The 15,592-nt window shown below is 36.3% G+C and overlaps 1 protein-coding gene across 1 annotated transcript in view; it reads right to left on the bottom strand.

The window, feature by feature from the left end:
• Positions 1 to 6,898: 6,898 nt before the first annotated feature.
• RHBDL3 (rhomboid like 3) overlaps positions 6,899 to 15,592 on the bottom strand; it is a 242,917-nt gene continuing 234,223 nt past the window's right edge. The window contains exon 9 of the mRNA XM_053707554.1: positions 6,899 to 7,707. Coding sequence (XP_053563529.1) covers positions 7,436 to 7,707 — 272 coding nt within the window. The 3' untranslated portion in view covers positions 6,899 to 7,435. The remainder of the gene's footprint in view (positions 7,708 to 15,592) is intronic.

Below are 15,592 nucleotides of genomic sequence, written 5' to 3'. Positions count from 1 at the left end.
ACAAAAAAAGGAAAGAAACATACACAAAATAAAAGAAAAATAATAAATATATATATATATAATTCCAAAACATATAGGACAAAAAATAAGAAAAAGAAAAAATAAGAAAAAATAATAAAAATAAATATTAAATAAAAATAAAAGTTCATGAACTCAAGATATCATAGTAGTTGATGCAATTGTTTTCTGGTATTTAGTGACCAATACGTCAATAATAGGTTTGTGCCTATTGGAGTATGTCAGAGAAACCATAGGTTAACACACAACAATACACTGTGATGCGATATACCTCCAATAATAGCGATGATTGTCACTTCTAATGTAAATGTCAGTGAAGAGCAAGTCTATATTCTTAAAATAGAGACAACCTAGATCGAACAATCATAGAAATCCATTTAAAGAAAGACATTATAGTCCAACTGCACATTTAACCCTTTGGGGGTAACCGTATTGAGCCGGTAGATCCAAGCCATTTCCACTTGGAGGAGTTTAGTATTCCTGTCACCCCCTCTCCGCAGGGGGGGCACATGATCTATTAACATTGTCCTCAGGCTTGCAGGTGTGTGTCCTGCCTGTAGGAAGTGCCGAGCGACGGGTTGGTCCGAGACCTTTTTGTCAATTGCTTGCCTAATGGCATGGAAGGTGGTAGAGGTTTTACCCACATAAACCAAGGAACATGGGCACATCAATATATAAACCACGTGAGTACTCATACAGGACAATCTGTGTAGGATCTTGTATTTTCTTCCTGTGTGTGGATGATGAAAGTACATCCCGGTCAGCATACTATTGCACGTAGTGCAGTCCCCACATCTATAGCATCCTATTTTTCTTTTAGCATCCAACCAAGTACCCTTTTCATAGCATTTTACAGGATCATTATGGACTAGGATGTCCTTTAAATTAGGTGCCCTTTTATAGACCATCCGTGGGGCTGCCATACGTGAGAAGGGGAGAGACTTATCCGTGCTCACAATTTCCCAATTCCTTTTGACTGATTCTGTTAGAGTTTTAGATATGGGGTTGAAAGTTGTTACAAGGTTAATATCCTTTTCGTTTTCCACGTCCTTTATCTTTTCCCGTGGTTGTAAGTTAACAATGACATTTGATCACGCTGTGCCAACTTGGTATGCACCCGTTTAATCAAGTTCTTTTTATATCCACGTTGTTCCAACTTGATTTTCATCTCTTCCTCTTGGATTCTTCTCGTCTCCACCAGTGTATTGTTGCGTGCCACTCGCATGAGCTGAGAGGGGGATAAATAGGGGAGAAGTGTGTGGGTTAGATTAGGAGCCGTTTTTGGGACACAAACTTTTTGCAACACCCAGTGAACAAGATACCAACTGGTATCGAAACGTTTGGGATGTATTTGTGATATATGAAGATGTAATAAAGCTCTTTTTGAACACACCGGAGAGTGAAGCGTTCCTTCTTCCTACCTTTGGGGTTGATTGTTATTGTTATATATATATATATATATATATATATATATATATATATATATATATATATATATATATACTGTAGCCGGTGGCCTAGCACTCCTTCCACTCCTGTGCTGCCAGTGCCCGGGTGCTTTCCTCAAATAGACAAAATAGAGCAATTATGTAGATGGAGGGCACTCACAGGACTTAATCCAATAAGTATCCTTTATTTATATCACTAATTACATATATCAGAGAATGTCGACGTTTCGGCCTCATAATCTTAATTGGTGCAAACCGCACTCTCAAGACGGACTCCCGATACTGAGAACAGTATCGGGAGTCCGTTTTGATAGTGCGGTTCGCACCAATTAAGATTATGCAATTGTCTTGAAGAAGGCCTCAGGATAGGCCGAAACGTCGACATTCTCTGATATATGTAATTAGTGATATAAATAAAGGATACGTATTGAATTAAGTCCTGTGAGTGCCCTCCATCTACATAATTGCTATATATATATATATATATATATATATATATATATATATATATATATATATATATATATATATATAAATGTATCCTGCTTACAGGAAAAAAAAACTCTCACATGCTGTATTTCCAAAATATTTTTAATGAAGTTTATGTTAAAATTATTGTTCATAAACAAATTATTTTACAAAATATACACAATACAAAAATAGCTGATGATACATTGTTACAGTCTTTGTTGTATTTTTTTTTAATTTTTATTTTTTTCCAAGGAGCACTCTAAACATTTTTTTTTACCACTTAGATAGTATGTATGATTGTTACACTGTAAATCACATAATTCATTTGTCAAACTCACAATTCAACATAAGTCTGCATTAAAGGAACAGTCTACACCTTAGTCATATTAAAGTCTTACCTTAGATTAAGCTGCAAATATCTCCTTTCTATATCATGCAACAGTAATGGTAAAAAAGTTACTTACTTTGAAATGGCTACCAAGCTCCGCCCACTAATAACATCATGATTTGGGCTGCATAATAGGTTCACTAGTTACAAAAGACTCACTAGTTGGATTCAACAGACTGTCAGTGCTATTTAGCAGAGTGCTTAGATGCAGCCCAGATTATGATGTCATCAGTGGCTGGAGCTTTGCAGCCATTTCAATGGCCAGAAACAATAGTCATTTTAATATAACTATTTGCAGCTTAATCTAAGGTAAGACTTTAAGATGACTAAGGTGTAGACTGTCCCTTTAATATTAGACTTATATTAAAGGGAAGCAATGCAAAGTGCATTGATGAAGGCTGTTTTAGAGTTTTTCTTTTTTAACTCTGCATAAATGCCAAGTGCAGACATTCAGTGCACACATGTGGCCCACTGATCCATGCACAGAACATACTTAGAAATCACTATCTGCTGAGATAGGCACAATGTGAGTGCATGTGTACTGATCTCAGCATTACAAAAATAAATAAATCTAAAGCAGTGACGTTGCATTATAGTGACAGCTGCACAATAGTATTCTGGAGCTGTTCAGCCCCAACACACTACTGATTTTCTATGTCCCTTTAAAGTCCTTCTTGCTTTCCTTTATTGAATAATATCTATAGAACCTGATTTTCTGCTCTCCTCTTGTAAACAGAAACCAGAATTCACCTTGTGTTTCGCTATCAGTGCTGAACCCATAAGAACACTCTATTTTAACCAGGTAATAAAGGTGCTAAAGGCTGTTGAATTTAGCTGCAGGAGGTCTTTAGATAACAGGGGGAAAATGTGATGAGTGTTATCATGAACAATAAATTAATTATTTTACAACAAAAAAAAAACAATCACATGTATTTCTCCAGTTTCTGTCATCTTTTGTTGCTGATTCATTAAAGCTCTATCGTTTTCTTATACTTTAGTGAATCTGCTGCATGGAACAGTGTAGGATTTGATGCACAATTAGATGTTAGACAGATCTATGTGGGGATATTGAAAACTGGAGTTGGATAAAATAGACAAATTTCAGTAACATGTCAGATGTAAAAACTTTATGTACATTTGAGTTAATTCAATTAATTAGGCCCTTAGTCAGCCCAAGCACAGAATCTGTTCATGTGTTACAGAATACAACTGAGAAACACTGAACTATAACGATGTCAAGCTATCATAATCATTCATCAACAACACAAATATTGAAATCGTTATTGACACATACAAATACCATATGAGGGTCATTATTTTAGAGCACTGTTTAGCAAACATGTCCCCAACAGGTCAGATTGTCAGGATTACCTTGTATGAGAGCTGGTAAAATAACTATGCTTACTAATCAGCAGATTATTTCACCTGTGCTCTGTTTCAGATATCCTCAAAATGTGGCCTGACGACAGGTTTGTAAACCAGTGTTCTAGAGCAGTGTTTTTCAAACGCGGTCCTCAATTACCCTAACCAGGCCAGGTTTTCATTATAGCTGATCAGTAATCAGCTGATCAGTAACCATGGTTACTAACCTGCTCTCACCCATCAGCTGATTATTTCACCTGTGCACTGGTTCAGCTTTAATTTAAACCTGGCCTGTTGGGTGTACTTGAGGACCGCGGTTGAGAAACAATGTTCTAGAGTATCAGATAGCGGTTGTATGCTGAATGTTTCATTTAAAGCCTCATTCCTAACAAGGGGTTAAATACATAATAAAAGGGTCAGTAAAGTGAAAGATATCATGTCATGGTTTAGGTAGAGCACACAATTAAAAAAAAAAAAATCACTTTTATTGTTGGTATCATTTGTTGAAGTGTAAATGTAGGTAGGCTCACAGGAGCTCAGGAGCGTGCACGTGACTTTTGCTCTCTATGGCAGCAGTTGCTATGATGTTTGTTGCAAACACTGCTGCTATTAAGTACTAAAGACACACACATGCTTCTGAGCTCATATGAGCCTATTAAGGTTTAATCTTCAACAAAGGACACCAAGAGAACAGAGCAAATTTGATCATAGAAGTAAAAGAACCAAATTTGAATTTTTTTTTTTTATTTTTTTTTAAATGGCAGCTTCTGTCTTAGTAATGTAATTTTAAGTTTGACTTTGCTGCATATGTTAATGATTTGCTCAATCACCATATTCTACTTGGGAACAGCAATGCATTTAAAGAGACAGTTTGTTCATTTTTTTATTATTTAAATGAAATAAAGTCCATTGTTCACAGAGCATACTTATCAGTTGTCTCCTATGTTAGCGCAGAGTTTGGCACCGTGTGCATGCAGCTGGTGCTAATCTCAGCGCTAAAAATAGGCTACAGCAGCCATTTATAAAGCTGCATTATAGCACCTGGTGCTCAGTAGTACGCTGGCGTTTTATAGCCTCGGCATTCATCTGAACTTTTATATCCAGCTTAGCGATAATCTCAAGGATAGAGGTAGTCCTGGATTTAATTTAGAACTAACAGACCAGTACAAGCTCGCTGTTCCCTTTTCTGATATTTCAGTTAAAGGGACATAAAACCCAACATTTTACTTTCATGATTCAGATATAACAAACAATTTTTAACAACTTTCCAATTTATTTCTATTATCAATTTGTCTTCGTTTTTCTTGTTATTTTTTGTTGAAAAGCAGGGATGTAAGCTTAGGAATGTGCACATATCTGCAGCACTATATGGCAGCAGTTTTTCAACAATGTTATACAATAACAAGAGCACTAGATAGCAGCGCTATTTCCTGTCGCAGTGATTCAGGCATAGGCATGCTACTTACCTAGGTATCTCTTCAACAAAGAATAACATGAGACCGAAACAAATTTGATATTAGAAGTAAAATGGAAACTATTTGTAAAAATTGTAATTCTCTATCTGAATAATGAAAGAACATTTTTGGGTTTCATGTCCCTTTAAGGATGTTTAGACCAATGATTTATTGAAAAAATTTAACAAGACGGTTTTAGGGTTTCCTCTAGTTGCAAAAAATAATAGTCAATAGCAAATAGAGCTCAACACTACTCTACATTCAATTGGTTCTCTATTTGATCAGCAGGAGCATTCAAGTCTGGGCACTAAAATCTTAAAGGGACATTGTACTCCCCTATAATGTGTCCCCAGTCCCAGTGGTCAATTTTACCTGCTGGAGTGCAGTTAATTGTTTGCAAAAGACTCCTTTACCTTTATTTGTTATCTGAAATAGCTACACTGAAAATATGAGTAACAAACATTTTCTCTATAGAAAGGATATGCAAATAGGAGATATTAGCAGTGATTAATCTCCAAATAGGGGTGTGAGGGGGAGGGAGATTTTTTTTATCTGAGATAGCTGGTTGTGCTTATTCAACCCCCCAGCCATAACTAGCTTTTCAATACCAAATATAAATAACAGCAGGCTCAGCCCATTGTTATGGGCATATCCTGTGGAACAGGTGATGGTTTTACTGAGCAAAAACAGCTATTTCAAATACAAAAATAAACATGAAGGAACACTATGCCATACATTAAATACTCTTCAGTAGGCATCACAAGTCATTTGGAATGCAATAAGGGGAAACACGTTTTAGTACATTGTCCCTATAAGAGGATAACCTTACTCTTTATTGTGTCTTTTTATTTACATATAAATGTCAGTAAATGCTTCCCTGCCTTGCTATATATTTAATTTGAGTAGGTAAAAGGTTCCAAAAAGGAGCCACGTTGTTTAGCAACATAGTGTTTCTCTACACCCAGCTTCTCTAATTACTGTTCTGCAAGACAACATTATGAAAGACGCATCATCCCATCTCACAGTCATCCTATATCATATAAACCAATATGATTGCTCCTCACATAAACAAGCTGCAGAGACATCACAGTTCTCAGGCAGTTGTCCTGGCTGTGAAAAAAAAACTTTTTTACTGGTCTAATCCTATTATAAGCGACTGCACAACTTGACTGTTGTGAATGCACTTTGATGTGTACAAACATAGGACCAGATTACAAGTGGTGTGCTTTTTAGTGCTTTTGCGCTCATGCAAACACAGCTGGAAGTAAGCTTTTAGCGTACGTCGGTTAGCAATCGTATTACAAGTTGAAAGTAAATGGTTCGTGTACAAGAAAAAACAGAAACACGCTAACTTTAGGGCTTTGAATATCTCTACCATGTTAACTTCTTCTACCCATAGACTTTAATGGAGCACATTTTACAAAAAAAAATAACACTTATTGCTATATATATATATATATATATATATATATATATATATATATATATATACTGTATATATATATCAGAATATATATATTTAAAACACATTATAAAATATTAAAATTGAATAAAAATGATTTTAATGTATGTTTGGAAAGGGTTCCAAAGTGTATGTGTGTATATATATATATATATATGCACACATGTGTTTATATGTGTATATATATATTTGTAAATACACATGTATATGCAGACACATACACACACATATATATATATATATATATATATATACACAATTATAGCCCTTTCCAACATATACCATATACCTTTTAATTATTATAAAAAAGTATTTATATAAATATTTTTTAGCAGATAGTGCAAATGTGAGTGTAACAGTTTATTTATGTTGTGTTTGGTGCACATTTTTTTTTCAACTCTTACTCTTTATGCTAGGTCTCTCCTCGTGCTAACATAATGCTTGTAATGCATGCGCAAGTTAGTGCGGGTACAATATTGGTTACCATGACCCACTTGTAATCTGGCCCATATTGTGATGCACCAATGTGAAAATGGTTTTGAGGCTATCAAAATTACTAATACATTTTTGAAAAGCATTTTTCCTTAAGAAAGTACTTTACAATACTTTGAATGTACTTTTTAGTTGTAAAAAACAAATATACCATTAGCCCTACTTCACCATGGGAAGAAGAAAATCTTCAGTTCTATTCTTTACAGAAAAACTTCTGTCCAGTTAGATTTATGGCTTTACATTATATTCGATAGTGGCTTTGCTAAATTCTTTGCACCATTGAGTTGTATAACTGAGAAGATAGCAAGCCTTGATATGCATCAATGTGTATTCTCCAATTCTAGGGAGGAGGAGGTAATCTCACATTCAAGAGATTGAAGGCAAATACATTCCAAAAAATGGCAAACGTCAGAAAGAAAATGTAGATGCAAAGGAAAATCCACCAGATGGACTGTTCTTGAAGCTTCTGCTCATAGTTCTTGAGTATAACGACTCCCAAAGTGATGCCAACAAGTACTCCACCCAAATGAGCCACAAAACTGGGGTAAGGACATGGAGGGTATGCAGATGGGTAGAACCTCAGCCAGACAGCACGTCCAAACTCAAAGCTCACTATGACAGGAAAGACAGGAAAAAATTATTATTATTATTTTTTATTTTTAATTAATGTACAGTGGAGCTGGACCTTAATCTATGACTGGAGATAATGCCCTGAAATAAACTCCAGTAATTTGTAATCTAAATAACATGTGGCAAAGAAATCCTGTACACTGAGATGAGTCCTCAACAGTTTGAAGAGAATAAGTGGGTATTTCTTTCATGTAATTGGCAAGAGTCCATGAGCTAGTGACATATGGGATATACATTCCTACCAGGAGGGGCAAAGTTTCCCAAACCTCAAAATGCCTACAAATACACCCCTCACCACACCCACAATTCAGTTTTTACAAACTTTGCCTCCTATGGAGGTGGTGAAGTGCTAGATTTCTACGTTGATATGCGCTTCTTAGCATTTTGAAGCCCGGTTCCTCTCAGAGTACAGTGAATGTCAGAGGGATGTGAAGGGAGTATTACCTATTGAATGCAATGGTCTTCCTAATGGGGATCTATTTCATATGTTCTCTGTTATCGGTCGTAGAGATTCATCTCCTACCTCCCTTTTCAGATTGACGATATACTCTTATATACCATTACCTCTACTGATTTTCATTTCAGTACTGGTTTGGCTATCTGCTATATGTGGATGGGTGTCTTTTGGTAAGTATGTCTCATTTACTTAAGACACTCTCAGCTATGGTTTGGCACTTTATATATAAAGTTCTAAATATATGTTTGTACTTATATTTGCCATGATTCAGGTTTATCAGTATATTTTCTTTTTGCAGACTGTCAGTTTCATATCTGGGAAATGCATAAAAAAAAAATTCTTACCTGAGGTTTTCTAAATTGCAGGCTGTATTAGGCTCGCGAGAGCGCAAAATGCTATAATTTATTGCGTCATTCTTGGAGCAAGACTTTTTTGGTGCGAAGATTACGTTTGTTGACGCAAATTCGTCATTTCCAGCGTCTTAGTTGGCGCCGAGTCTTTCACGAGGTTGCGTCATCTATGACGCTCGAGTTTCGTTCCGGACGTTTTTGGCGCCAAAAAATGTTTTTCAGTTTGTGGTGCGTCATACTTGGCGCCAAACATTTTTTCATTATTTAAGACCTCATTCCTTTTGCCTCTGGTCTTTTTTTCTATGCCAGAGGCCTATTCTGTTTGCATTTTTTCCCATTCCTGAAACTGTCATATAAGGAAATTGATAATTTTGCTTTATATGTTGTTTTTTCTTTTACATACTGCAAGATGTCTCAATCTGATCCTGTCTCAGAATCTACTGCTGGAATCCGGCTGCCTGATATCGGTTCTACCAAAGCTAAGTGCATTTTTTGTAAACTTGTGGTAACTGTTCCTCCAGCTGTGGTTTGTAATAGTTGTCATGATAAACTTTTACATGCAGAGAATGTTTCCATCAGTAGTAGTTCATTACCTGTTGCTGGTCCTTCAACATCTAATGCTCAGGATATTCCTGTAAATTTAAGAGAATTTATTTCTGATTCCATTCAGAAGGCTTTGTCTGCCATTCCGCCTTCTATTAAACGTAAAAGGTCTTTTAAAACTTCTCATAAAGTTGATGAATTTTCTAATGACCGACAACATACTGATTTATCTATCTCTGATGAGGATCTGTCTGATTCAGAGGATCCTGCCTCAGATATTGACACTGACAAATTCTCTTATTTATTTAAAATGGAGTATATTTGTTCTTTATTAAAAGAAGTGTTGATTGCATTAGATATGGAGGAGACTAGTCCTCTTGATACTAAAACTAGTAAACGTTTAAATTCGGTTTATAAACCTCATGTAGTTATTCCAGAGGTTTTTCCAGTTCCTGATGCTATTTCAGATATGATTTCAAAGGAATGGAATAGACTGGGTACTTCTTTTACTCCTTCTTCAAGGTTTAAAAAATTGTATCCTTTGCCTACTAATAGATTGGAGTTTTGGGAAAAGATCCCCAAAGTTGATGGGGCCATCTCTACTCTTGCTAAACGTACTACTATTCCTACGGAAGATAGTACTTCTTTTAAAGATCCTTTAGATAGAAAGCTTGAATCTTATCTAAGGAAAGCTTATTTATGTTCAGGTCATCTTCTTAGGCCTGCTATTTCTTTGGCTGATGTTGCAGCTGCCTCAACTTTTTGGTTGGAAACTTTAGCGCAACAAGTATCAGATCATAATGTGTATAGCATTGTTAAATTAATTCAACATGCTAATGATTTCATTTGTGATGCCATTTTTTATATCAGAATTGATGTTAGATATATGTCTTTAGCTATTTTAGCTAGAAGAGCTTTATGGCTTAAATCTTGGAATGCTGATATGACTTCTAAATCGACATTGCTATCTCTTTCTTTCCAAGGTAATAAATTATTTGGTTCTCAGTTGGATTCTATAATTTCAACTGTCACTGGGGGGAAGGGAGCTTTTTTGCCTCAGGATAAAAAATCTAAGGGTAAATTTAAAGCTTCTAACCGTTTTCGTTCCTTTCAACAAAATAAGGAACAGAAACCTAATCCTTCCCCTAAGGAATCTGTCTCCAATTGGAAGCCTTCCTCAATCTGGAATAAATCCAAGCCATTTAAGAGATCTAAACCAGCCCCCAAGTCCACATGAAGGTGCGGCCCTCATTCCAGCTCAGCTGGTAGGGGGCAGATTAAAATTTTTCAAGGATGTTTGGATAAATTCAGTCCAAAATCATTGGATTCAGAACATTGTCTCTCAGGGGTACAGAATAGGTTTCACCACCTGTGAGAAGTTTCTCTCATGCATTCCAGTGAACCCAGAGAAAGCACAGGCTTTCCTGAAGTGTGTTTCAGACTTTTCAGGAACAGGGTCTGGGGTTTTATTCAAATCTGTTCATTGTCCCAAAGAAAGAAAATTCATTCAGACCAGTTCTGGATCTAAAAGTCTTGAATCGTTATGTAAGAGTACTAACATTTAAAATGGTGACTATAAGGACTATTCTGCCTTTTGTTCAGCAAGGGCATTATATGTCCACAATAGACTTACAGAATGCATATCTTCATATTTCGATTCATCCAGATCACTATTAGTTCCTGAGATTCTCTTTTCTCTTTTCTTCCTTTTGGCTTAGCGACAGCTCCAAGGATCTTTTCAAAGGTTCTCGGTGCCCTACTCTCTGTAATCAGAGAGTGGGGTATTGCGGTGTTTCCTTATTTGGACGATATCTTGGTACTTGCTCAGTCTTTACGTTCTGCAGAATCTCACACAAATCAACTAGTGTTTCTTCAAAGACATGGTTGGAGGATCAATTTACCAAAAAGTTCTTTGATTCCTCAGACAATGGTAACCTTTTTAGGTTTCCAGATAGATTCAGTATCCATGACTTTGTCTCTAACAGACAAGAGACGTCTGAAATTGGTTGCAGCCTGTCGGAACCTTCAGTCTCAGTCATTCCCTTCAGTAGCTATGTGCATGGAGGTTTTAGGTCTCATGACTGCAGCATCGGACGCGATCCCCTTTGCTCGTTTTCACATGAGACCTCTTCAGCTTTGTATGCTGAACCAATGGTGCAGGGATTATACAAGGATATCACAATTAATATCCTTAAATCCCAATGTTCGACTATCTCTGACTTGGTGGTTAGATCACCATCGTATAGTTCAAGGGGACTCTTTTGTTCGTCCAACCTGGACTGTGATCACAACAGATGCAAGTCTTTCAGCTTGGGGAGCTGTCTGGGGATCTCTGACAGCACAAGGGGTTTGGAAATCTCAAGAGACGAGATTACCAATCAAGATTCTCAGAGCTCTTCAGTTTTGGCCTCTATTGAAGAGAGAGCTGTTTATTTGTTTTCAGACAGACAATGTCACAACTGTGGCATATGTCAATCAACAGGGTGGGACTCACAGTCCTCAGGCTATGAAAGAAGTATCGCGGATACTTGTTTGGGCAGAATCCAGCTCCTGTCTAATTTCTGCGGTCCTTATCCCAGGTATAGACAATTGGGAAGCGGATTATCTCAGTCGTCAAACTTTACATCCGGGAGAGTGGTCTCTTCACCCAGATGTTTTTTTAAATTGTTCAGATGTGGGGGCTTCCAGAAATAGATCTGATGGCATCTCATCTAAACAAGAAACTTCCCAGGTACCTGTCCAGGTCCAGGGATCCTCAGGCGGAAGCAGTGGATGCATTGACACTTCCCTGGAGTTATCAACCTGCCTATATTTATCCGCCTCTAGTTCTTCCAAGAGTGATTTCCAAGATCATCATGGAGCAAACGTTTGTGCTGCTGGTGGCTCCAGCATGGGCTCACAGGTTTTGGTATGCGGATCTTGTTCGGATGTCCAGTTGCCACTTCCACTAAGGCCGGACCTTCTATCTCAAGGTCCGTTTTTCCATCAGGATCTCAAATCATTAAATTTGAAGGTATGGAAATTGAACGCTTAGTGCTTAGTCATAGAGGTTTCTCTGACTCAGTGATTAATACTATGTTGCAGGCTCGTAAATCTGTTTCTAGAAAGATTTATTATCGAGTTTGGAAGACTTACATTTCATGGTGTTCTTCTCATAAATTCTCTTGGCATTCTTTTAGAATTCCTAGAATTTTACAGTTTCTTCAGGATGGTTTGGATAAGGGTTTGTCTGCAAGTTCCTTGAAAGGACAAATCTCTGCTCTTTCTGTTTTATTCCACAGAAAAATTGCTAAACTCCCTGATATTCATTGTTTTGTACAGGCTTTGGTTCGTATTAAGCCTGTCATTAAATCAATCTCTCCTCCTTGGAGTCTTAATTTGGTTTTGAAGGCTTTACAGGCTCCTCTGTTTGAGCCTATGCATTCTTTGGACATTAAATTGCTTTCTTGGAAAGTGTTGTTTCTTTTGGCCATCTCTTCTGCTAGAAGAGTTTCTGAATTATCTGCTCTTTCTTGTGAGTCTCCTTTTCTGATTTTTCATCAGGATAAGGCAGTTTTGTGGACTTCATTTAAATTCTTACCTAAAGTTGTGAATTCCAACAACATTAGTAGGGAAATTGTTGTCCCTTCTTTGTGTCCCCATCCTAAGAATTCTTTGGAAAGATCTTTACATTCTTTGGATGTGGTGAGAGCTTTGAAATATTATGTTGAAGCTACTAAAGTTTTCAGGAAGACTTCTAGTCTATTTGTTATCTTTTCTGGTTCTAGGAAAGGTCAGAAGGCTTCTGCCATTTCTTTGGCATCTTGGTTAAAGCTTTTGATTCATCACGCTTATTTGGAGTCGGGTAAATCCCTGCCTCAGAGGATTACAGCTCATTCTAGTAGATCAGTCTCTACTTTGTGGGCTTTAAAGAATGAAGCTTCAGTTGATCAGATTTGCAAAGCAGCAACTTGGTCTTCTTTGCATACATTTACTAAAGTCTACCATTTTGAAGTTTTTTCTTCTTCAGAAGCAGTTTTTGGTAGAAAAGTTCTTCAGGCAGCTGTTTCAGTTTGATTCTTCTGCTTATAATTTCAGTTTTTTCTTTTCCATTATAAGATTAAAATTTATGACTTGGGTTGTGGATTAATTTTTTCAGCGGAATTGGCTGTCTTTATTTTTTATCCCTCCCTTTCTAGTGACTCTTGCGTGGAGTTCCACATCTTGGGTATTGCTATCCCATACGTCACTAGCTCATGGACTCTTGCCAATTACATGAAATAAAACATAATTTATGTAAGAATTTACCTGATAAATTCATTTCTTTCATTTTGGCAAGAGTCCGTGAGGCCCACCCTTTTTTATGGTGGTTATGATTTTTTTGTATAAAGCACAATTATTCCAATTCCTTTGTTGATGCTTTTTTACTCCTTTCTTTATCACCCCACTTCTTGGCTATTTGTTAAACTGAATTGTGGGTGTGGTGAGGGGTGTATTTGTAGGCATTTTGAGGTTTGGGAAACTTTGCCCCTCCTGGTAGGATTGTATATCCCATACGTCACTAGCTCATAGACTCTTGCCACTATGAAAGAAATTAATTTATCAGGTAAATTCTTACATAAATTATGTTTTTAAGGGTCATAAAAGTTAGAACATATTTTTGCACTATTGTTTGCATAAAGCAATGTTTTTAATCCTCCCAAAACAGTTAAATGCATAGTTAAAGTCAATGGCAACACACTACTGGTCCAGCAGTTGAAAACAGATGATGAGCCAACCAGTCATGGTGTATGTGTGTAGCCACTAAACACTTGCTATGTTTAGCTCTGGAGCAGTGCATTGCTATTCTGGAGCCAACTTTAACTATGTGTTTAACCCCTTTGTGAGTGTTTAATACATAGCTCTGTGCAAGCAATAACAGAACAGGGGTTGGCACAGTTATTATCCACAATTGAATGACCCCATAGATCCTAATTTTATGAGGCATTAGTGGTTTTTCCATTTTTCTATAAAGCTTTGAAACTGCACAGCTATAATATTATAATACAGTATCTGTTTCAAAACCATTATCTTTTTATTGCTAGTCTGTGTATGTATTTAGTACTCTGCACTGTGCTCTATTTCAGTGTATACAGTGAATCACTGTATCACAACACATTCATCTATTGATTGATTTAAGAGAAATTTACCAACCAACCAGTAGATGGCACCATGTAACTATAACTGCAATCCAATCATGAAACTCCGTTTTTTATTCTTTCATGCTTCAAATAGAGCATGCTATTTTCTTAGTTAACTCTTTCCTTTCAAACATTTCAGATGCAGGTAACAATTTATTCTGTCACTACTCTGATCCCGAAATACAAAAAATGTTTTTAACATGTTTAAAGCGACACTAAAGTAAAAAATAAACATTTATAATTCATATAGAGCATGCAATAGCAAAAAAAGATTTCTAATTTAAATAGCAGAATGTGCCCAATCTTTTTTATATGCACACTTTCTGAGGAACCAGCTCATGTGAAATATAGTCTTTTTATCATGCATTTGTTGATAATGAAATTCTACTGTATTTAATAATTCTTTAACAGCTGTTTTTTATATGCATGATAGAAAAAATGTGATTAACTAAATAACTAATATTATCAATTTATGACACAGGCACTATGTCATTTTCTATCATTATGTGTAATTTATAAATAACATTTTTATAACATCTAAAATCTTAATTGCAATCATAAAGATACATTCTGAAATACATTTTAGTTGTGTACAAGTTTAATAGTTTCAAAGTATGTTTCAAAACAATATTTTTTTTTTTTGTATAAAACCAGGAACTGACATGTGCATGCATAAGAAGCAAATGCAGTCCAAATGGTACAGCACAATGGTTGATAGGTGGTGCAAGCTGTAGGGGTACCACACAAAGCCCCTGTAACAATGTAGCACAGTCCAAAGGAAACAGCAATAAAGATGGAAGTTTTTGCATAATTGGTGAGTGCTGTTGGACTGTGCTACATGCATAAAAAGCAGGCACTTTATAAACAATAAAATAACATATAAAAACTGTTAAAAAAAAAGCAAGATGACATTCCAAACAAGTCTGAATTGTGTTCAAGCGGTCAAGACAATCAGGAAAATCCAGGAACCATAAGATAAATTTGAATGTTTTAATAACAATACTTCTAAAATAACATTTAGCCGCCTTTGCCTATTTAAATATCTCAAGAGTTGCCACTAGACATGTGCACAAGTGATATTAGCGCTCCACTGAGTAATACCAGCGCACGCTAATGTGCGCTGGTATTACAAGTAAAGAAATGTAAAGCTGAGAAGCATTGCGTTCATGAGTGTGCGCTTCCCTAGGCTCCAATGGAAGCCTAATTTTGATGGCACCTGAACCTAAGTGCAGTGAAGGGGGTAAATAGCACATCGACTGCAGTATTTTTAAATATATATATATATATATGTATATGCTTATATATATATATAATGTTCTGAGAAGATCAGCCCACACCATCAATATACAACTTCCTGG

The sequence above is a fragment of the Bombina bombina genome, chromosome 1 (assembly GCF_027579735.1).
Source record: "Bombina bombina isolate aBomBom1 chromosome 1, aBomBom1.pri, whole genome shotgun sequence".
NCBI classification, from domain to species: domain Eukaryota; kingdom Metazoa; phylum Chordata; class Amphibia; order Anura; family Bombinatoridae; genus Bombina; species Bombina bombina.
This window is presented reverse-complemented; position numbering and strand designations above follow the sequence as displayed.